General features: G+C 45.1%; 1 protein-coding gene across 1 annotated transcript; it reads left to right on the plus strand.

Annotated features, from left to right (window-relative positions):
* Positions 1-325: 325 nt before the first annotated feature.
* Positions 326-6,228, plus strand: LOC125527379 (homeobox protein Hox-B3-like). The gene is made up of 7 exons (XM_048691891.1): positions 326-690; positions 1,249-1,348; positions 1,455-1,520; positions 3,808-3,922; positions 4,807-4,889; positions 4,984-5,045; positions 5,825-6,228. Exons 1-7 carry the CDS (start codon positions 476-478, stop codon positions 5,931-5,933), a joined length of 750 nt encoding a protein of 249 aa, XP_048547848.1. The 5' UTR covers positions 326-475; the 3' UTR covers positions 5,934-6,228.
* Positions 6,229-24,735: the final 18,507 nt, after the last annotated feature.

Consider the following 24,735-nt stretch of genomic DNA (forward strand, 5'->3'; position numbering starts at 1 on the left):
ACTGCTCAAATGATGAACACTCAACATATTTAGTACTACCAAATATTAACATCAGCGTAAACAACGGAGCATCATAATTAATATATCATTAATATTCATCCTAATATCAGTATGCAATTAATATCCTACCTAATATCAGTATGCAATTAATACCATGCCTAGTATCAGTACACATTTTATCCGGTACATGTTACTAGCAAGCACTGGTTTTACGCCCCAAAAGTCGCCGGTTTTCCGCAAAGAAGGGCAGTTTTGAAAAGAAAACGCTGCCTACGGTCGCACAGTGCGAACGGCTCCAACATATAACCCCCAAATGGATCGAGAAGATCCCCAAACTAAAAGGGAAAAAACTTCTTTATTCCCCACATCCACTCGTAGCGGGAAGAGGAGAGACAGGAGCTCCCCCAACACTCGCTCAGAAGCAGCAGCTCCAGCTTCCCCCAGGGAGCCAAAATATTCGCGCCAATTGGGAGGCATGGGCGCCAACGGGCACCCGCCGCCCGCCAGCGCCGCCGCCCAGAACGGGTCCCACTCTAGCGGCGGCGGCGGCGGAGGAGGAGGAGGTGGGGGCGGGGGAGGGGGAGCAAACCCTAGCTCCGGCGGCACGGCGGCGGCGCTCCGGCACGACCCGGGCCTGTCCCGGGAGTGGACGCCGGAGGAGCAGGCCATCCTCGACGAGCTGCTCGTCAAGTGAGTTGCTGGGCTACGCGGGTTTTGGGATTTCGTCAATTTGGACGAGGTGGAGGGTTTGAGTTCTTACTTCGGACGTCTGTGGCTATAATTCGTCGATAACTTTGAGAATTAAGTAGGTTCATTAGCATGTAGTGGAGATTACAAGTTGCTACCGCCTCCTTCTGGGTTCAGATTAATCAATCTTGCCCCCTCAGGTTGACATGTGAATATGCTTCTTCTTGAAATGTTAGTGCTATTTGGACATGTGAATAATGTTCTCAGAATATATATTATCCACCCTTTCTTCTCTGTCCATATAGATATGCTTTATTCTGCAACACGGTATATTATGCCAATTATTCGGTACCCATATAATGCGGTAAAGCACCTATGCACAAGGCACCTAGTCGCCTTGTTGTCATCAAAATGACAGCAGAATCAAGATTGCAGTTGGGCATAAAAAGTAGTACTCACTGTTTTAACAACAATTTGAGGGCTCTATGAATTCGCTAACTTTGTGCACCATAGTTTTTGCGCCTCACAGCTCCATTGATGTTCCTTGATATTTGCTCTCAGGTATGCATCTGATGCGCCTGTTATTCGGTATGCAAAAATAGCCATGAAGTTGCCAGAGAAAACAGTTCGAGATGTGGCTTTGCGGTGTAGATGGATGAGTGTGAGTAATATAGACTTGGAATGCACCTTTTGCATTTCTGTTATCATGGTACCCAGTCTCTTACTGGGTTTCAGCAATGATCTGATGCTATGCATTCAACCTGCAGAAAAAGGAGAGTGGTAAAAGAAAGAAAGAGGACCACAGCTCATCAAAGAAAAGCAAGGACAAAAAGGTTTGCCAATTTCCCTTTTTCCTCAATTTTTATGACTGGTATAATGCAACTAAAGAAATCAATGCTGTAACAAGTTGGGAAATGCCAGCATTTGGTTGCACATAGTTTGGCAAGTTTGAGTGGTTCCTCCAGATCGACTAACTTTTTGTAGGTTTGTTTCCCAAAGGAAGAAATCAAGAAATCTGCTCTAAAACTCGAGCATATTATTCTACTAGTATTTCTTTGATATTCGATTATGCGTTGGAATTTTTCTGCTAAAACTTTCATCGATGACTATGCACTGCAGATGCATATGTGAACTTCATGTGGTTACATTGAAATATCCATTTTATAAACGCAAGGATCTATGCTCCTTTCACGTATTAACAGAGTATGAGGCAGAACATTTTTCTGAACTTGAATGAAACTTAGTGTCCAGTATTTAGCTTGTTAGACCATCTCCAATGTTGCGTTGGTTCGAAGTAGAAAGGGTTACAATTGGAATCATTGAGATTTTTCCGTCCAGTGCATAACATCAATGTTTGGGAGTTACCTTCAGAACTAAAGAAAACGGTAACAAAACGGAATCTAGGCATGTTTTCTTCCCCCTCTGGTTCCTTCTCTCCTCATCCAAACTTAACGGGACACCATCCAAATCCACCGCAAGCGATGGCAAATCGCTCTGCTAGCCCAAAAATGAAATCTCGATGCTAGCCACCGGTGGCCATACATACTATTCCTTCCTTCAATTAAGGTTCATAATGTTTTAATTCGTAAACCTATCTTCCGCTGTCACCAACAATGGCAAGAGAATAGCAGTGGCAGCAATGTTGATGGGAAAGGCAAGCGAATAGCAGCATACAGGATAGCAGCAGCGCTGACAGGTGACAGGGAGTACTAGTATTGTTTTGTAAAGAAACTCGACCAACCAACACTAGCCATTGGTGCATTTTTTAAGAAGAAAGGTGAACACCAACCCAGCGGAGGCTGAGCCTTGAGCACGGGTCGGCGGGCTGTGAGCATTTCAGCCTGCTCTAGCTAGCCAACTGGTCGACGCAAGTTCTCACTAGTATTTTTCATTATTTATTGTCTTGGGATCTAACCAACAAGTTGGTTCGACTTCAAGCTTTCCTGCTTTGAAATGCCTGCTCCATTGTATGAAACTATGAAACCAACTCATTACTCGCTTCAAATCGCTTTCCTGCAACACTGGAGATGGTCTTAGACCACAAACTCATGCTTGAAGATACATCATATTTTTATGGAACTTGTTTTGTTTTGTACAAATATAGGCTGGCCTTTGCTCTATTGATTTTCAACCCAAACATCCCATAATATGTTTTTTGACTTCCTTTAAGGGCAGTAGCTCATCAAAATAAGTTCTAAATATTGTTTTACACTCCCTCTGTCCATGTATATAAGCCCCCCTTGAATGTGACCCTAATTTTGACTATGAATTCGAGCCTAACTTTTATAGCCTATAACTCATATTTTGTTAGTCAAACTTAGGCTCAAAATTCGAGGGGGACTTATATATTTGGACGGGGGGAGTAGTACTAATCTTTCTGCTCCATTATTTCATGGCGGTGTGGCTGCCCACCCAAGTCTGTCAGGGGGACTGCATCAGAGCAGTAGCCATTCCTAGGTCCTGCTGAGGACTGCGGCATTGCTGGCACCATAGTTACACAAGTGGATGAATTAGATTCATACTTTCTTTTCTTAATATTATTTACTGTTGGGGTCTCCCCTACAGTTTTCAGTTAAAAAAGATTCATACTTTCATGTTAGGAACTTAGACATAAGGTATGCTGGTCAGTTAAGTGCATTTTTATGTTTGGATAGATGGATTGTATCTTTGGTATACATTAGATCTTGTTTTGTGGCCAGCTATATAAGTACAACACAGTTATCCTGTCACAAAGCAAGCAATAAGCAAAAGCTTTTCCACTTTGGCAAAAAGCCACAAAAGCTCCTAAATAGGGGCTTTTTGCTTCGGCTTTTGGCTTATGAATCAATATTGTTATATGATGGTATAAGCCAAAAGCCGAAGCAAAAAGCACCTATTTAGGAGTTTTTTTTGGCTATTTTGCCAAAGTGGAAAAGCTGCAAAAGCAGAAGCAGAAGCGCAAACAAACAGGGCCTTAGTCTTTTCATTCTCCACTGCCCTTCTGCTGGTGCCCCATTCACCTCAACCAGGTCGCAAGGCCCTTACCCAAGCTCACACATGGCAGCTGTACACGATTATGTAGCTAATGCGCCTCATTTAGATTTGAATAAACTTGTATCTGACAGCCGCTCACTGCTGCAGGAGAAGGTTGCAGATTCTTCATCGAAACCACCTGTTCATATAGCTGGAAGGCCGAGTGTTCCGCCATACTCCCTTCCAGCACTTCCCATTGATGATGACGAAATTTCATCCAAAGGTAACTCATATTGATGTTCGCTGAATTATTTCAGTTGACTATCTAGTTTGGTCCTTGTTTTTATTTGCTGCAATGTAGGACTGTATGTGTTGCATGAAGTGAAAGAAATAACCTGCTTATATGATGCAGGACTGGTTCTGCTGATATGCAATAAATGTTTTCATATCGTTGATTCCAACATCATATTAGCGATCAACTGACATGTTTATATTCTTAAGAAAATCATTATGATACACGCATCTTGGTTATACTATACAATTAACACCACTTTGATTCAGTTTTGGAACCAGCTCAGTTCAATAGAAATGCAGTTCCCTATGCCTTTGGTATCTAATATCCTGTGTCGGAGAATTTGATCAGTTGTTATAATCTTGGTCACATATTTCTCATATCTTAGATACAGATCCATCCATTGAACAAAAATGTGATCCTTCATATGCCGGTGAGAATTGTGCGGTTATCGCTCTCAAATGATTCTTGTATGGCTTGGATGCCTGGAATTAGAATTATTTGGTGAAGTACTGGAGTTGTGTTTCTAGATTCAGTTCCACTGCAGCTTGCTTTGTTTATTTCTTCTTGATAGTGGGTGTCAGGGCAATAACCTGGTTAAGGACACTAGCAAACACAACTTTTTGTGCATGTGAACTAGGTGACATGTAGTCTATAGTCACATGGGTCTTGGCATCTCTGTGCATTTCGAAATGTTAAGTCAAAAACTATTTTGAGAATAGTCATACATGCTTATTGCTCACATTATCCTTCTGAATAATGTTTTTTTATGTTCAAGAGTGATTTATCTCCCAGTTTTTAAATATCATGACTATTGTCATTGATGGCCTAGACTCCAAGTTGCTCATTTCCTCATTTTTATTTCCTTTCTGTAGCAATTGGAGGTCCAACAGGAGAACTCCTTGAAACTAACGCCCAGGTTTTAAGTCAAATTTCAACAAACCTTGGCACCATGCAGGTATCATTTTAAAACTTCAAGACTATTTTGGTGATGATTTATGCACACTTGCAAATGAAGACTGTTTTTCTTACTTGAATTCTTTCATCTCCAGATACAGGATAACATCTCTCTGCTGTGCCAAACTCGAGATAACATACTCAGGGTGTTGAAAGAGTATGATTTCCTTTCCTTGCCTTATACTGTATTTTATATTCTTAAATTTTCGAAATGATGATGACATCAGTTTAAGGCTTTTGTTATTAAGTATTGATCCGGTAACATACTCAAAGTGTTAAAAGAGTATGCTTTCATTCCCTTGTTTTTTTCCCCGTATATTCTTAAATTTTGAAAATGATGAATCCATGACATCAGTTCAAGCCTTTTTTTGTTATTTATTACTGTATTGATCAGTATCCTTTTTAGACACTTTTATCAGTAGGCAGAGAGTAATTTCTATTACACAAGGAAAGGATAAATTTTGTCTTTAGGACTATCATTTCTTCCGACATTAGCACATCATATATGTGTGTTCACAGTAGATGAATGTCTTGTGTGGATTCATCTGCTAGCCAATTTTACTTTTTTTGGCGAAACATCTGCTAGTCAGTGTTACTACTATTGCTACAAGAAACTTATAGGCCTATAAGGTCAGTTTCTTGCGGCATGAGAAATTCAAGAAAACCAATATCCGTCCGCTTAATCAAATCCAGTTTAGGAGCTCGTCTTTTTTTTTCATTGTAAAAAGTGACCGGATGCTCGTACCCGTCAAGATGCCAATGCTTCATCATATCTAATCGACCTTTAATTTGCGTAAAGTTTTTTGTCTCCAAATTGTTAAGGATTCTAAGATTCAAATCATCATTCCTTTTTCCTTTCAAGAAAAAGCATGATGGCTGAGTTTCATTCATAGAGGAATCGAGCTGAGTTATAATTTGCACGCGACATGCTTGCAGGATGAATGATGCCCCAGAGATCATGAAGCAGATGCCACCACTACCCGTGAAGATAAACGAGGAGCTTGTCAACTCCATACTCCCCAGGCCAACTGTACCTATGCAGTAGTGATAGTGAATGGAATGTGTTTTCCATAGTCTGAAGAGCCCCTTAGATAGGCAGCAAAAATAATACTCCTAAGAAAAATGCCAGCCTTGGCCCTAGTTTGTTCGTTTTAGATCCTTCCTCATATCATATATGTATCTGCAGATGTTGATCTTCCAACTGTTACTCAAATTAGGGGGTTGGAACATGTACAGGGCTTACCAGGGGTTGCTTTTACTGCAGTTGTGAGTTTAACTCTGGCATTCTTTGTAGTGTAATAGCCTAATGTGAATGTGATGGAATATGTGAGTTGGCCTTAGTTTGAGTTCTGTGCAGTCTTTCCTTAAATTTAAGTGGTATACTTGCCTTCGTTACATCGCAGTAGGAAGTTGAGCTCTCTTTTGGTTGATGTCTAATTTGCTACGCCTTGGTTGTGGTACCTGAGAGGAATGAAATATGTACCGAGTGATTAAAAGACCATATTGGTCCTCGCAAAGAAATTGCTAGAGCTTTATATGCTTTCTTGGCCAGTTACTTGCTCAAAGGAATGTTAGAAAGGGCACAATTTAGCGAAAAATGATTAACAGACCATATCTGTTCTTCTGAACTCAAGCTCAAGTGGACAATCAATTCGGCTCTGGGGAGCATTTGCTTCCGCTCGCAATTTTTTTTTGTAAATGTAAAATAAAGCGAAAAATTAAATATGTACATATTCTCGTCTAAATGTTATCTGTAAACATTTAGGTGGAATGCCAAAGCATTTCTATGTGTGCAAAAAATGCAAATTGGCTGACAAATATTTGGCCTTTCTTGACTACTTAGCTTTGTTTTTTCGTTGAGAAAATTACTGTTTGGTTTCATATAAAAATTATCATGCACGCTTTGACACTAACGTGAATGTGCAAAAAAAAAACAGTTTTTCAATTTGTTTGTTATATCTTTTGAATTTATTGTTCACCGCCGAAGCAAGTGCTCCCTAGAGCCAAAACTGCCATGCTTGAACTCAAGGCTAAATTTAGTCAACTACGTAATCTTTCACTAATTCTTTCTTTTTTTGCTCTAAAGGTAAAGTAAAATAACATTTCAACCGCCAACATTGCTTGCTGGACAAATTGACGGACGTGCAGAGGAGGTCATGCATCGTAAACCCCAGGACTTGGTCGGAGACTTGCGAAGGTTCCTATCAAGCAATATCACATCGCTCCTAGCGATTGAGCAATACCCATCAACATACCTGACTATGGGGTAAGCATGTGATTTGCCTTTCTGGAACTAGACCAAAGAGCCGACATGAAATCTCATATAGGCCACGGTGGGAACCTCCAGACATGCCCCATGCCAAAATTGAACATTGATGGAGCTTTTTTGTGAAGAAAGACGATGATGAAGGCTAGAATGATTTTGGGTGATCATCTAGGAGCGGTATCTTTGCTGCAACACGAGTGATCTTCCATTGTTGTGATTCCCACGAGGCTGGGATGACAACCATGGATGAAGGGCTTCGACTTGCACTCCATTGATTAGATTTGCCATTGATTGTAGAAATGGACTATGCTACAGATGGTGCAACCCAAGAAGGTGGATCGGTTGAGGTATGTTTATCGTGTTCGTGCGATCAGATGGATTCTGGCTCAAGAAAGGAATGTTAGTCTAGCTAGGACACATGAACGTGGCGAGCCATACCCTTGGTTCTTTGGGTCACTCGCGACAACGCACTGCCTGCTATTTCGTTATTCCCCCATGAAGATAGCTAGCATAGTTTACTCGCTATACGTGATCAATAAAAGTTCCTCTCTTGTAAAAAAAAATGTATTCAAAAGGAGAATAATTTAGCACATATAAAAGTCATTCAACTTCCAAACTCAACAGAAGGCCTCTCAAAAGTGTCGAGATTGGGCCTGTTTGGGATTGCTCCGCTTCACCAAAATTAGTTTCGCTCCACTAAATTCACTTTGGAGCAGTTTCATTCAGAAGTTGTAGCACTATCAAAAAGAATGTTTAGCTTCCATCTAGCTCTAGCTTCAAAAATGATAAATTTGGTGAAAAGGATCTATTTGATTGGTCGAGGGGGGAGAAACGAAAGGGTATTCACTTACTGGTGGCAGTGGTGGGTAATTTCCACCCAACTCCAGCTTCTAGAGTTTTTTGGAGCACCCCCTGAAGAGCTTCATAAAAAACTGAGCTGTGCCCCAAGTTCTAGTTTTTTTGTGGAGCGGCATATTGTGGAGCTACCTCGTTTGGCTTGTGTTTTCTGAAGCGGAGCTGAATTTCAAGGATCAGAGGAGTCCCAAATAGGCTCGTACCATCTTTTCTTAGGGCCTATTTGTTTCAAGTTTAGGCATCATATTCTTGTAGAAAATCAGAAGGTGTTTGCGGCGAGGGGTTGAAAGGTGTCACTGCCATAATCATAGAGCTACCTCCCGGAGCACCACGAGAGACCACATTTGCGTGAGTAACATTTGTAGGAACAACACTAGACGACGGTTGGTTGGATGGGTTCCCGGAGTGATCGGAGGTGTCCATGGCATCATCCTTCTCCTTCGCACCGTCCTTATCGTCCGCATCATCACCCTCGCGTCTCCAAATGAACGGTACAAAATCTGGATCAGGAACATAACCTGCCGCTCTCTCCTGAACCTGAATGCATAGCCCTTGAGCTTAACCAGTACATCTGTAGCAAGAAAAGGCCCAACATCGTCCTTATCCTTCTTCAAAATTCGAGTATTCGTCATAGCCACCAGAATACGGACCACCCCACGTCGTCGCAGACTAAAGAGGTCGACATCCAGGGTCTTGCCCATCAAGGTGCCAACAACCCATAGACCCCAAAAATGGCGCACAGTATGGGGAACTCTGTCAACATGGAGCCAAATCTGCTGAAGCTCGAGCTTATGTGGGATGTCCTGTGACTTTCATGCGGATACGGTCATCTGAGCATTAACCGACAGCACATCCTCAAAAGACGGGAAACTGACTATATAGGCGTCTGACCCAGCTGAATAGCTTCCCATTTCCATTGAGTATGTATCGGGCATCTCCTGGCAATCTGAGTCCCAACCACGCTAGCAGGTACCATCAGACCGCTAACCCGCACATGAGCGATCGATGTCTGGGTCGGCGCCAAGTGATTTTTAACCACCCAATCTGGCAACTAGGCGAAGTAAATCTCCTCCGCCCCCACTCTCAAAACAAAAGTCGTGGGCTTCGGGAGTTTAAGAACTGGGCACTGCAGCGTTGGATGGGCTATCTTGTCACATATATAACAATAATGTTGTACCGTGCAGTCCTTCGCTGAATGCGTATCAATTGCACACTTCCAACAACGAACCCCTTTCTTAGTCTTGGTCTTCGTACACTAGGATCCACCTGCACATCGGTCATGGAATCTACAGACGGTGGGGCAGCTATCCCCTGTGGCATCTGTGGTACCTGTGGATGTGGCTGCAACTTGAACTGATGGTAATGCACCTGTTGATATGCCTGCATGTGCTGTTGTGGTATCGGTTGAGGCGGAAGTTGTTGTTGTCCTAGAACGTTGTGAGGAGGAAAGTGATAACCCTGCTGAATAGCACCAGCGGTAAACTGTTGTTGTTGCGGCTTCTTCTTCTTTTTACGTTTCTGTGCCGGCTAAGCCACGCCCCCCCGGGATGGAATTGCGGGGGAGCGGTCACCCCCGATGGTGGTGGAGCCCCATACATAGGAACCGACCCTCCGGCGACGGCCGGACCGTAGGGTGAGTTGTACTGCCCAGGGTGACCATAAGCAGAGGGCTGGCTTCCACCATGGATGTAAGGCGACGCCGGTCCACGCTGCTGCTGCATGGGGGAATGGCTGGTGAACCCCTATGTCGGAGCCTGAGGGCGAGATGAAGAGGCAGTTGCCCCCGCAAATAGAGGGCCATGAGGAACCTGTTGGGGAACGTAGTAATTTCAAAAAAATTCCTACGCACACGCAGGATCATGGTGATGCATAGCAACGAGAGGGGAGAGTGTTTTCTACGTACCCTCGTAGACCGTTTGCGCAAGCGTTATATCAACGCGGTTGATGTAGTCATACGTATTCACGATCCGACCGATCCAAGTACCGAAAGCACGGCACCTCCGAGTTCTGCACACGTTCAACTCGGTGACGTCCTCGCCTTCTCGATCCAGCAAGAGAGGCGAAGTAGTAGATGAGTTCCGGCAGCACGACGACATGGTGACGGTGTTGGTGAAGAACAATCTCCGCAGGGCTTCGCCTAAGCACTACGAAAACTATGACAGAGGATAAACTAGAGGGGACGGGGTTGCCGGCACACGGCTTGGTGTTTCTTGATGTGTCTTGGGTGCTAGCCCTGCCCCTCTATTTATATGTTGAGCCTTGGGGTCGAAACTTGGAGTAAAAGCCTCCACAAAGTCGGTTTCACCCGAAAGGCAAGAGTCCTTCTCGGACTCCAGGGCGAGACGCCAGGGTTCCCGGCGTCTGGACCCAGACGCCAGGGACCCTGGCGTCTGCCCCCTGGACTCCGCAAAACTTCCTTTTGCGCTTTCCAAAATCCTCGTGGGCTTTCCCTTTGGCCCAGATAAAGTGTTCTCGTGCCCAAACATTTCGGGAAACATCCGGAACCCCTTCCGGTGAATTTAGGAACCCTTACGGAGATCAAACACTACTATCCACATATCAATCTTTACTTCCGGACCATTCCGGAGTTCCTCGTCATATCCGTGATCTCATCCGAAACTCCGAACAACATTCGGTCACTGTTGGGGATATTACCACTGGGCGTAAACCGGCCTATCTGGGCCGGATTAACTTCATCAGTAGTTAAGCATGTTAAAGCCCATGAAGATAGATGAGGGCTCAAGACCCATAATCGGCTGAGCCTGTAGCCGTAAACCGGCGTCAATATGTAACTTGTATTGTAAGTAAGGAATAAGTAGAGACCAAACCGGACACATCTATGAGCCGGTGTTGGGACTCTGTAAACCGACGGGCGTCACCCATGTATATAAGGGGATGACCCGGCGGCGGTTCAAGGACAACAGACAACAACTCGAGACATAGGCGAAGCTTATTTGCTCCCTAATCATCAAAACACCCATCAATTCCATCACAACTAGACGTAGGCTTTTACCTTCATTGAAGGGGCCGAACTAGTATAAACTCTCTTGCGTCCTTGTGTCCGCTTTAACCCCTTCAAGCTAACCCGTAGCGATGGCTCCACGACTAAGTCCTTTCTCTAGGACATCTGCCGTGACAAAACCATGACAGTTGGCGCCCACCGTGGGGCCATCGCACGATGGTTTCTGGTTCTTGGAGGGCCACTTTGAAGGACTCGAGGGCTACGCTGTAGGCCGGATGACTAAGAGTCGTCGCGGCAAACTCTACATCGACGACGCAGGCTGGGGCCCCGAGGCCGGCTCAATTGAGTACGGGTATCGGGTCCCCTTTGGTAGCATTCACGTTTTCATTGGCAAGATCGGTGAACCGGGCCCTGAGCCGGACATCTGCACCGACCTCGTCGAGACGGCTCAACGTGCGCGATCCACCCGGGTTAAACCGGCCATGAAGCGTGCCTTCATGGGAATGATCCATGGAGGGAGTTATGAGGACAGATCGGAGCTTCGCGGGGCGACTGCCGTTCGTTCCGGTGACGAATCTTCGGCCGGAGAAACCGAATCTCTTTATCAGCTACATGATGGCCGGATTGAGAGTTGTTCCGATGGCGACAGTATTCCGGACCCCTCTGATCTGCCTAACCAGGTTGGAATATTCATGATCGGAACACAAGCAGCGCTTCACTCTTCGACAGCCGCGGCAACGATCTCCGGTTCAGCAGCGGCAACGGCTGCCGGGGCAGGAGGCCCTGTGCGCCCGCCGGCTCAGGTTCTATCAGAACTATTTGATGCGTTGGCTATGCTTATGGCGGAAGTTAATCCGCCAGATCAGGACGTTCACAACACGGAGATTGCAAAGGTAAATGAACAAATCGCCCAGGCCAAGACGGATCTAGCAGCTGAGGATACCAGGATGGCCGCAGAGCGGGCCGCTTTAGACGCACAGGCCTACAGGCTGATGTTGGACCAGAGTGCGTCGCAGGAAGTCATGAGGAGGAAGCACCGATCCCGCTTACCTCCGGTTTTCGAGGCTAGAGACCTTTTTAACACTCCAGGGCCAAGAGCCAGCAATCCGCTGGAGGGGAACCGGGCAGAAGCCCCTGGGACCGGTGCGCCGGTTCAACCCCGTCAGATGGACTCACCTCGTCCAAACACCGTTATACCTCAAGATGCTTTAACACCTCCGGGTCACTACTCCAACCCAATGGACAATCTTGTTGCCGCTGCTGCATGACTGGAGGCCATTCCAATTGAAGGTGACTCGCCGCAGGCAGTAGAGACGCGACGGGTCAAGGAACTTCTGAGGACAGCTTTGGCCCAACAGGAAGCGTACTCTACAGCCGCGACCGGATCCACTTGACCCCCCGTCCAAGCCGGAGCTATAGCAGACATATGGATGAGCCAGCAGTGTCGAGTAATGAATGACGTGGAGCGCCCCGTGGCAACAACCCGACGGGTGGTGCTGATGACGCTCAGGAAGTGGTGAACCGGGCCCGAGCGCGCAGGGAGGCTGAGTTAGCCGCACAGCATCAGGCTCGGCAGCTCACGCCGGTTCGTCCAACCATCTCGATCGAACCTGGTGTTACTTCTAGTTCTTTGGGGGTGCCTTGCCTCCCCGCTTTACGCAACGTGCGCCTGCCCAAGGATTTCAAAGGCCCACGCAAAGTACCAAATTACACGGTGGATCAACCTCCAGAGACATGGGTAGAGAGCTATGAGATGGCCATGGAGATGCTGGATGTGGATGACACGGCATGTGCGGAATACTTCACCATGATGCTTGAAGGAACGGCCTGTACTTGGTTAAAAAGCCTTCCCGCTAATTCTATCAGTTCATGGGCCCAATTACGAGCCCGGTTTATCAACAATTTCAAGGATACCTGTAAATAGCCTATGTCGATAGTGGACTTAGCTGCATGCGTCCAGGAGGAAGGAGAATCAACGACTCATTGGGTGCGCCGGGTTTCACAAGTGTTGCACTCCTCAGATCGCATCAACGCTGACATCGCAGTATTAACCCTAGAAGGCAACTGTCGGTTTGGGCCCTGAAGTTGAAATTGGGACGGATGAAGCGTCATTGCACCGACATGGGGACCCTCATGGCCGCTTTGGTAAAATATGCTGATTCTGATAGTACCAAGGATCCCGAATCTGATGATGACAAGACACGGAAGGGGAAGAAGAACAGCAGCTCCAAAGGTCAGCAGCATCACTGGGTAGGCAATGGCGGAGGAGGCAAGCGTAAAGCGGATGGTAACATGGATTTTGTGGCTAATACCAACGCACAGGACAATGGCCAGCGACGCAAGGGTAGGCCGAAAAATCGTAGTGGAGCGCCCAACCCTAACCCAAACCGCCTGAACTATCTGCTAAGCCAGCCCTGCCCAAGACATGGGACGAAGGAGGAGCCAGCAAACCACCTTTGGAAGGATTGTTTTATTATGCAGGAGTTCAAGAATTCTAATAATTTTCGGTATGATCACGGATCTGGTGGTGGCTCAGGGTCCCGGCCGGGTTACGGTGGAGGAAGTTCCGGTTCAGGATTTAATGGTAATCCGGGCGGACATAACGGTCAGAATAGTCAGAACAACCAGGGTAGTTACAACCAACAGCAGCAACAGTCAGGTTACCAGAGCAACCCAAAGCAGTTGAGTAGTGGGCAGTACCATGTCTTTACCACTAGCTTGGACAAGCGAGACCGGAAGGTTCAGAGACGGGCAGTCAACTCTGTTGAACCGGCCACACCCCGTTATCTACGTTGGTCTGAACAGCCAATCATATGGAGCAGAGAGGATCACCCGCCCCAGATCGATAATCCGGGTCAGTTGGCTCTGGTGGTGGCGCCTCAGGTGGGAGGTTATAAGTTCACCAAGGTGCTCATGGATGGAGGGAGCAGCATTAACATCCTGTACTATGAAACCTTCCGTCGTATGGGACTAACAGATAAGAATCTCAAGCCGTCCAATACAGTATTCCATGGTGTAGTGCCTGGCAGATTAGCATATCCCGTTGGTAAGATAGCTCTTGAAGTGTCCTTTGGAGATGATCATGATTCCAGGTCGGAGACATTGACGTTTGAAGTGGTGAAAATCCAAAGTCCATATCATGCCCTGTTTGGGCGACCGGCATACGCCAAGTTTATGGCTCGGCCCTGTTATGTGTATTTGTAGCTCAAGATGCCGGGTCACAAGGGGACAATAACGGTTCACGGAAGCCGCAAAATCGCTTTGGAATGCGAGGAAGGAGATGCGGTTTATGCAGAGTCGGTTTGTGCCACCAAGGAGTTGAAGTACTATAAAGACAATGTTGATCCAGCGGACATGACTCCGTTGAAGAAGCCAACTACGGAGCATGATCCGGCCCTGAAGTTCAAATCGGCAGCAGAAACTAAGCTTGTTGACTTCGTACCTGGCGATTCGTCCAAGCAGTTCAGCATCAGTGCCAACTTGGATCCGAAATAGGAAAGCGCGCTCATCGAGTCCATCCGTGAGAATCGGGACATTTTTGCATGGAAGCCCTCTGACATGCCAGGTGTACCGAGGCAACTCGCTGAGCACACACTTAATGTGGATCCTAAATACAAACCGGTGAAACAGTTCCTCTGCCGGTTTAACGAAGAAAGACGCAAGGCGATTGGAGAAGAGGTAGCCAGGCTCTTAGCAGGTGGTTTTATTGTTGAAGTTTTTCACCCTGAGTGGCTTGCCAATCCGGTGCTAGTCCTTAAGAAAAACGGCACCTGGCGTATGTGTGTGGATTACACAGATCTTAATAAAGCTTGTCCAGCAGATTGATAAATCATTGATGCTACGGCGGGTTGTGAGCGTTTAAGTTTTTTGGATGCATATTCTGGCTATCATCAGATCAAAATGGCAGTTAAGGACCAGGAGAAGACGGCATTCATAACTCCCTTTGGAGCCTTCTGCTATGTGTCTATGCCCTTTGGGCTCAAAAGTGCCCAGGCAACTATCAACGGTGTGTACAAAATTGTCTTCACAAGCAGATTGGCCATAATGTACATGCTTACGGTGGATGATATCGTGGTTAAATCTAGGAGAGGAGACTCTGGTTGATGATTGAAGGAAACCTTTTAAACCTAAGACGTACAAGATGATGCTTAATCCGGACAAGTGCTCTTTGGTGTACCGGCGGGCAAGTATTGGGTTTTTCTGGTGTCCAACAGGGGAATTGATGTTGGGGAACGTAGTAATTTCAAAAAATTTCCTACGCACACGCAAGATCATGGTGATGCATAAGCAAACGAGGGGAGTATGATCCTACGTTACCCTTGTAATCGCGACGGAAGCGTTGACCACGACGGTAGAGAAGTAGTCGTACGTCTTCCTTCCCGATGACCCGATCCAAAGGCACCGTTACTCCGGCACCTCCGGAGTTCGCTTAGCACATGTCAGCTCGATGACGATCCCCGGACCTCCGATCCAGCCAAAGCGTCGGGGAAAGAGTTCGTCAGCACGAACGGCGTCGTGGTGACGATCTTGATGGACTACCGACGCAGGCTTCGCCTAAAGCACTACAACGATATGATCGAGGTGGAATATGGTGGCAGGGGGCACCGCACACGGCCTAAGAACGATCTCAATGATCAACTTGTGTGTCTAGAGGGGCCCCCTGCCTCGTATATAAAGGATCCAAGGGGGAGGGGTGGCGGCCAGCCCTATGGAGGCCGCAGGAGTTAGACTCCCCCCCCCAATCCTATTCCAAAATAGGACTCCCAAGGGGAAAGAGGAGAGAGAGGTGGCGGCCACCTCTCCTAGTCCTAATAGGACTAGGGAGGGGGGGAGGCGCGCAGCCCATCTAGGGCAGCCCCTTCTCTTTTCCACTAAGGCCCACTATGGCCCATATAGCTCCCGGGGGGTTCCGGTAACCCTCCCGGTACTCCGGTAAAATCCCGATTTCACCCGGAACACTTCCGATATCCAAACATAGGCTTCCAATATATCAATCTTTACGTCTCGACCATTTCGAGACTCCTCGTCATGTCCATGATCACATCCGGGACTCCGAACAACCTTCGGTACATCAAAATGCCTAAACTCATAATATAACTGTCATCGTAACCTTAAGCGCGCGGACCCTACGGGTTCGAGAACAATGTAGACATGACCGAGACACGTCTCCGGTCAATAACCAATAGCGGGATCTGGATGCCCATATTGGCTCCTACATATTCTACGAAGATCTTTATCGGTCAGACCGCATAACAACATACGTTGTTCCCTTTGTCCTCGGTATGTTACTTGCCCGAGATTCGATCGTCGGTATCCAATACCTAGTTCAATCTCGTTACCGGCAAGTCTCTTTACTCGTTCCGTAATACATCATCTCACAACTAACATATTAGTTGTAATGCTTGCAAGGCTTATGTGATGTGTATTACCGAGAGGGCCCAGAGATACCTCTCCGACAGTCGGAGTGACAAATCCTAATCTCGAAATATGCCAACCCAACATCTACCTTTGGAGACACCTGTAATGCTCCTTTATAATCACCCAGTTACGTTGTGACGTTTGGTAGCACCCAAAGTGTTCCTCCGGCAAACGGGAGTTGCATAATCTCATAGTCATAGGAACATGTATAAGTCATGAAGGAAGCAATAGCAACATACTAAACGATCGGGTGCTAAGCTAATGGAATGGGTCATGTCAATCAGATCATTCAACTAATGATGTGACCTCGTTAATCAAATAACAACACTTTGTTCATGGTTAGGAAACATAACCATCTTTGATTAACGAGCTAGTCAAGTAGAGGCATACTAGTGACACTCTGTTTGTCTATGTATTCACACATGTATTATGTTTCCGATTAATACAATTCTAGCATGAAAATAAACTTTTATCATGATATAAGGAAATAAATAATAACTTTATTATTGCCTCTAGGGCATATTTCCTTCAGTCTCCCACTTGCACTAGAGTCAATAATCTAGATCACATCACCATGTGATTAACATCGATAGTTCACATCATCATGTGATTAACACCCATAGTTCACATCGCCATGTGACCAACACCCAAAGGGTTTACTAGATTAAGGAATCTAGTTCACATCGCTATGTGATTAACACCCAAGGAGTACTAAGGTGTGATCATGTTTTGCTTGTGAGAGAATCTTAGTCAACGGGTCTGCCACATTCAGATCCGCATGTATTTTGCAAATTTCTATGTCAACAATGCTCTGCATGGAGCTACTCTAGCTAATTGCTCCCACTTTCAATATGTATCTAGACCGAGGACTTAGAGTCATCTAGATTAGTGTCAAAACTTGCATCGCGTAACCTTTACGGACGAACCTTTTTTTTACTTTCCATATCGAGAAACCATATCCTTATTCCACTAAGGATAATTTTGACCGCTGTCCAGTGATCTAACTCCTAGGATCACTATCGTTACTCCCTCCAAACTCAAGTGGTAAGGGCATACAATAGATCTGGTATACAGCATGGCATACTTTATTAGAACCTATTGACTGAGGGCATAGGAATGACTTTCATTCTCTTTCTATCCTCTGCCCGTGGTCGGGCTTGAGTTCTTACTTCAACTTCACAACCTTAATACAGGCAAGAACTCTTTCTTTGAACTGCTCCATTTTGAACTACTTTGAAATCTTCAAGGTATGTACTCATTGAAAAAACTAACAAGCGTCTTGATCTATCTCCTATAGATCCTTGAAGCTCAATATGTAAGCAGCCTTCACCAAAGTCTTTCTTTGAAAAACTCTTTCAAACACCCTTTATGCTTTGCAGAATAATTCTACATTATTTCCGATCAACAATTATTGTCATTCACATATACTATCAAAATGCTGTAGTGCTCCCACTCACTTTCTTGTAAATACAGGCTTCACCGCAAGTCTGTATAAAACTATATGCTTTTATCAACTTATCAAAGCGTATTATTCCAACCTCCGATTCTTGCACCAGTCCATAGATGATCGCTGGAGCTTGCATATTTAGTTAAACACCTTTAGATCGACAAACCTCTAGGTTGCATCGTATACACTCTCTTTAGTAAATCCATTAAGGAATGCAGTTTGTTTATCCATTTGCCAGAATTTCATAAAACGCGCAAATTGTTAACATGATTCGGACAGACTTAGCATTAGATACGAGTGAGAAACTCTCATCGTAGTCAACACCTTGAACTTGTCGAAAACCTTTGCGGACAATTCTAGCTGTAGATATAAGTAACACTACTATCAGCGTCCGTCTTCCTCTTGAAGATCCATTTATTTTCTATGGCTTGCCGACGCATCGATCGGCAGAGTACAACCAAAGTCCATACTTTTCTCATACATGGAGTATTATCTCAGATTTTCATGGCTTCAAGCCACTTTGCGGAATCTGGGCCTCCATCGCCTCTCTTCATAGTTCGTAGGTCATCATGATCTAGTAGCATGACTTCCCCCAGGATTACTCACCGTTCGCGGATCTTCTCTGGCTTGTATCTTACGAGTGGTTCAGATTAGTATCCTTTTGTTCTGAAGTTTACATGATCATCTCAATCATTAGCTTCCTCACTAATTGTGTAGGAGTCACAGGAACAGATTTCTGTGATGAACTACTTTCCAATAAGGGAGCAGGTACAGTTACCTCGTCAAGTTCTACTTTCCTCCCACTCACTTCTTTTCGAGAGAAACTCCTTCTCTAGAAAGGATCCATTCTTAGCAACGAATGTCTTGCCTTCGGATCTGTGATAGAAGGTGTACCCAACAGTCTCCTTTGGGTCCTATGAAGACGCACTTTCGCCGATTTGAGTTTGAGCTTATCAGGATGAAACTTTTTCATATAAGCATCGCAACCCCAAACTTTAAGAAACGACAACTTTGGTTTCTTGCCAAACCATAGTTCAGATTGTGTCGTCTCAACGGATTTAGATGGTGCCCTATTTAAACGTGAATGCAGCTGTCTTTAATGCATAACCCCAAAACGATAGTGCTAGATCGGTAAGAGACATCATAGGTTGCACCATATCCAATAAAGTACGGTTATGACGTTCGGACACACCATTATGCTGTGGTGTTCCATGTGCGCATGAGTAGTGAAACTATTCCACATTGTTTTAATTGAAGGCCAACTCGTACTCAAATATTTTAACCTCTGCGATCATATCATAGAAACTTTTATTTTCTTTCACGGATTATTTTCCACTCACTCTGAAATTCTTTGAAACTGTTCAAATTGTTTCAGACTTATGTTTCATCAAGTAGATATCCCCACATCTGCTTCAAATCATCTGTGAAGGTCAGAAAATAATGATACCTGCTGCAAGCGCTTATATTCATCGGACCACATACATCAGTATGTATGATCTTCCAACAAATCTGTTGCTTGCTTCATTGTTCCGGGAGAACGGCGGTTTTTAGTCATCTGCCCAAAAGGCATGGGTTCGCAAGCATCAAGTGATCATAATCAAGTGATCCAAAAATCCCATCAGCATGGAGTTTCTTCATGCGCTTACACAATATGACCTAAACCGGCAGTGCTACAAATAAGTTGGCACTATCATTATTAACTTTGCATCTTTTGGTTTCAATATTTTATGGATTATGGTGTATCACTACGATCGAGATCCAACGAACTATTTTCATTGGGTGTAACAAGCACTATAATGAAGTTTATTCATGTAAAGAACAACAATATTATTCTCTTACTTAAATGAATAACCGGTATTACAATAAACATGATCAAATCATATTCATGCTCAACGCAAACACCAAATAACACTATTCAGGGTTCAACACTAATCCCGAAAGTTATAGGGAGTGTGCGATGATGGATCATATCAATCTTGGAACCACTTCCAACACACATCGTCACTTCACCCTTAACTAGTCTCTGTTTATTCTGCAACTCCCGTTCGAGTACTAATCTTAGGCAACTGAACTAGTATCACAAATACGAGGGGTTGCTAATAAACCACTAGTAAAAGTACACATCAATAACATGTATTATCAAATATACTTTATGTTCACTGCCATCCTTCTATCTTGCAATCACTTGGGTAGTTCCGCTTCCCAGTGACTAGTCACTTTGCAGTAGAAACAATTAGTCTCAGCTTAGGAACCAGACTTGGGCTTCTTCCACTGAGCAACAACTTGCTTGCTGTCTTCTGAGTTCCTTCTTCCCTCTGCCTTTCTTTAAAACTAGTGTCTTGTCTAACCATCAACACTTGATGTTTTTCTCGATTCTACCTTCGTCAATTTCCGCATTACGAGAGCTTGGAATCATTTCCGTTAATCCCTTGCATATTCATAGTTCATCACGAAGTTCTACTAACTTGGTGATGGTGACTAGAGAATTCTGTCAAATCACTATCTTATCTGGAAGATTAGCTCCCACTTGATTCAAGGCGATTGTAGTTACTCAGACAATCTGGCACAATGCCTCACTAGTTGAGCGATTCTCCTCCATCTTTTAGCTATAGAACTTGTTGGAGACTTCATATCTCTCAACTCGGGTATTTGCTTGAAATATTAACCTTCAATTCCTGAACATCTCATATGGTCCATGACGTTCAAAACGTCTTTGAAGTCCCGATTCTAAGCCGTTAAGCATGGCACTAAACTATCAAGTAGTCATCATATTGAGCTAGCCAAACGTTCATAACGTCTGCCATCTGCTCTTGCCAATAGGTCTGTCAACCTAGCGTGCATCAAGACATAATTCTCTGTGCCAGCAATGAAGGATAAACCTCAAATCACGGATCCAATTCCGCATCCTTGCTACTAACATCTTTCAACACATTTTTTCTAGGAGCATATCAAATAAACATATGAAAGCAAACAAACGCAAGCCTATTGATCTTACAACATTAATTTGCAAATACTACCAGACTAAGTTCATGATAAATTTAAGTTCAATTAATCATATTACTTAAGAACTCCCACTTAGATAGACATCCCTCTAATCCTTCTAAGTTGATTACGTGATCCATATCAACTAAACCATACACGGTCATCACGTGAGATGGAGTAGTTTTCAATGGTGAACATCACTATGTTGATCATATCTACTTATATGATTCACGCTCGACCTTCGTCTCCGTGTTCCGAGGCCCATATTCTGCAGTATGAGCTCGTCAAGTTTAACCTGAGTATTCCACGTGTGTGCAAAACTGGCTTGCACCCATTGTAGATGGACGTAGAGCTTATCACGCCCGATCATCACGGTGTCTGGGCAGCATGAAGAACTTTCGCAACGGTGCAAACTCAGGGAGAACACCTTCTTGATAATTTAGTGAGAGATCATCTTACTAAGAAAAATAAGATGTATAAAAGATAAACATCATATGCAATCAAAATATGTGACATGATATGGCCATGATCATCTTGCGCCTTTGATCTCCATCTCCAAAGTACTGTCATGATCTCTATCGTCACCGGCATGACACCATGATCTCCATCATCTTGATCTATATCAATGTGTCGTTACATGGTCGTCTCGCCAACAATTGCTCTTGCAACTATTGCTATCGCATAGCGATAAAGTAAAGCAATTATTTGGCGCTTGCATCTTATGCAATAGAGAGACAACCATAAGGATTTTTCCAGTTGCCGATAACTTCAACAAAACATGATCATCTCATACAACAACTTATATCTCATCACGTCTTGACCATATCACATCACAACATGCCCTGCAAAAACAAGTTAGACGTCCTCTACTTTGTTGTTGCAAATTTTACGTGGCTGCTACGGGCTTAGAAAGAACCAATCTTACCTACGCATCAAAACCACAACGATAGTTTGTCAAGATAGACTCCGTTTTAACCTTCGCAAGGACCGGGCGTAGCCACACTCGGTTCAACTAAAGTTGGAGAAACTGGCACCCGCCAGCCACCTTTGTGCAAAGCACGTCGAAGAACCGGTCTCGTGTAAGCGTACGCGTAAGGTTGGTCTGGGTTCCTCGTCCAACAAATACCGCCGAACCAAAGTATGACATGCTGGTAGGCAGTTATGACTTGTATCGTCCACAACTCACTTGTGTTCTACTCATGCCAAATAACATCAAAACCATAAAACCTAGGCTCGGAATACCACTGTGGGGAACGTAGTAATTCAAAAAAATTCCTACGCACACGGCAAGAATCATGGTGATGCATAGCAACGAGGGGAGTATCATCTACGTACCCTTGTAGATCGCAACGGAAAGCGTTGACACAACGTAGAGAAGTAGTCGTACGTCTTCTTCCCGATTCTGACCGATCCAAGCACCGTTACTTCCGGCCCCTCGAGTTCTTAGCACACGTACAACTCGGATGACCATCCCCGGGCTCCGATCCAGCAAAGCGTCGGGAAGAGTTCCGTCAGCACGACGGCGTGGTTGTGGTGACGATCTTGATGTTCTACCGACGCAGGGCTTCGCCTAAGCACTACAACGATATGATCGAGGTGGAATATGGTGGCAGGGGGCACCGCACACGGCTAAGGAACGATCTCAATGATCAACTTGTGTGTCTAGAGGTGCCCCCTGCCTCCGTATATAAAGGAGCCAAGGGGGAGGGGTGCAGCCAGCCCTGTGGAGGCGCAGGAGGAGTCCTACTCCTACCGGGAGTAGGACCCCCCCCCCCAATCCTATTCCAAATAGGACTCCCAAGGGGGAAAGAGAGAGAGAGGTGGCCGGCTACCTCTCCTAGTCCTAATAGGACTAGGGGAGGGGGGAGGCGCGCAGCCCACTATGGGCAGCCCCTTTCACCTTTCCACTAAAGCCCAATAAGGCCCATATGACTCCCGGGGGGTTCCGGTAACCTCCCGGTAATCCGGTAAAATCCTGATTTCACCCGGAACACTTCAGATGTCCAAACATAGGCTTCCAATATATCAATCTTTATGTCTCGACCATTTTGATACTCCTCTTCATGTCCGTGATCACATCCGGGACTCCGAACAACCTTCGGTACATCAAAATGCATAAACTCATAATAACTGTCATCGTAACGTTAAGCGTGCGGACCCTACGGTTCGAGAACAATGTAGACATGACTGAGACACATCTTTGGTCAATAACCAATAGCGGGACCTGGATGCCCATATTGGTTCCTACATATTCTACGAAGATCTTTTATCGGTCAGACCGCATAACAACATACGTTGTTCCCTTTGTCATCGGTATGTTACTTGCCCGAGATTCGACCGTCGGTATCCAATACCTAGTTCAATCTCGTTACCGGCAAGTCTCTTTACTCATTCCGTAATACATCATCCTGCAACTAACTCATTAGTTGCAATGCTTGCAAGGCTTAAGTGATGTGCATTACCGAGAGGGCCCAGAGATACCTCTCCGACAATCGGAGTGACAAATCCTAATCTCGAAATACGCCAACCCAACATGTACCTTTGGAGACACCTGTAGAGCACCTTTATAATCACCCAGTTACATTGTGACGTTTGGTAGCACACAAAGTGTTCCTCCGGCAAACGGGAGTTGCATAATCTCATAGTCATAGGAACATGTATAAGTCATGAAGAAAGCAATAGCAACATACTAAACGATCGGGTGCTAAGCTAATGGAATGGGTCATGTCAATCAGATCATTCACCTAATGATGTGATCCCGTTAATCAAATAACAACTCTTTGTCCATGGTTAGGAAACATAACCATCTTTGATTAACGAGCTAGTCAAGTAGAGGCATACTAGTGACACTCTGTTTGTCTATGTATTCACACATGTATTATGTTTCCGGTTAATACAATTCTAGCATGAATAATAAACATTTATCATGAAATAAGGAAATAAATAATAACTTATTATTGCCTCTAGGGCATATTTCCTTCAATTGAGGCTAATCCGGAGAAGATCACAGCCATCACCTCCCTGGCTAAACCGAAGTGTATCAATGATGTTCAACGCCTGGCAGGCCGGATTGCCGCGCTAAGCCGGTTTATCAGCCGCCTTGGTGAGAAGGCGATCCCTTTGTATCAGATGTTGAAGAAGACGAATCAGTTCGCCTAGAGTTCTGCTGCTGATGAAGCATTTGAGGACTTAAAGCGGCAATTGGCCAATCCGCCTATGCTCGCCGCTCCCATTGACAAGGAGCCGTTACTGCTATATGTTGCTACTAATGCTCGTGCGGTCAGCGTAGCTATTGTGGTGGAACGAAAGGAGGCAGGTAAGGAGCATCCGGTTCAACGTCCGGTCTATTATATCAGCGAGGTACTCATTGAGTCCAAGCAAAGGTATCTGCATTGGCAGACGCTGGTGTACGGAGTTTTTATGGCAAGCCGGAAGCTTAAGCAATACTTCCAAGGGCACCCAATTACGGTGGTCAGTTCTGCTCCTTTGGGAGATATCATCCAGAACTGGGAAGCAACTGGCCGGATTGCAAAGTGGGCTATAGAGCTGGGGCCGTACGGTTTGAAATATGTGCCTCGGACAGCGATTAAGTCTCAAGCACTTGTTGATTTCATCAATGATTGGACGGAAATGCAAGCACCTGAAGAAAAGTCGGATCATACGTATTGGACCATCCATTTTGACGGATCCAGGCAATTGGAAGGCTCGGGGGCTAGAGTCGTATTAACTTCCCCACGAGGTGATAAGTTTTGTTATGTTCTCCGTTTAATGTTCCCTTGTACTAACAATGCAGCTGAGTATGAAGCCTTGCTCCATGGTCTTCTGATGGCTAAGGAGATGAATCTAAGTCGAGTTAAGTGCTTCAGTGATTCGGACCTTGTGGCTCAGCAAGTGTCTGGCACTTGGGACTCCAAGGA

This window comes from Triticum urartu, unplaced genomic scaffold, assembly GCF_003073215.2.
Source record: "Triticum urartu cultivar G1812 unplaced genomic scaffold, Tu2.1 TuUngrouped_contig_3728, whole genome shotgun sequence".
In the NCBI taxonomy this organism is placed as follows: Eukaryota; Viridiplantae; Streptophyta; class Magnoliopsida; order Poales; family Poaceae; genus Triticum; species Triticum urartu.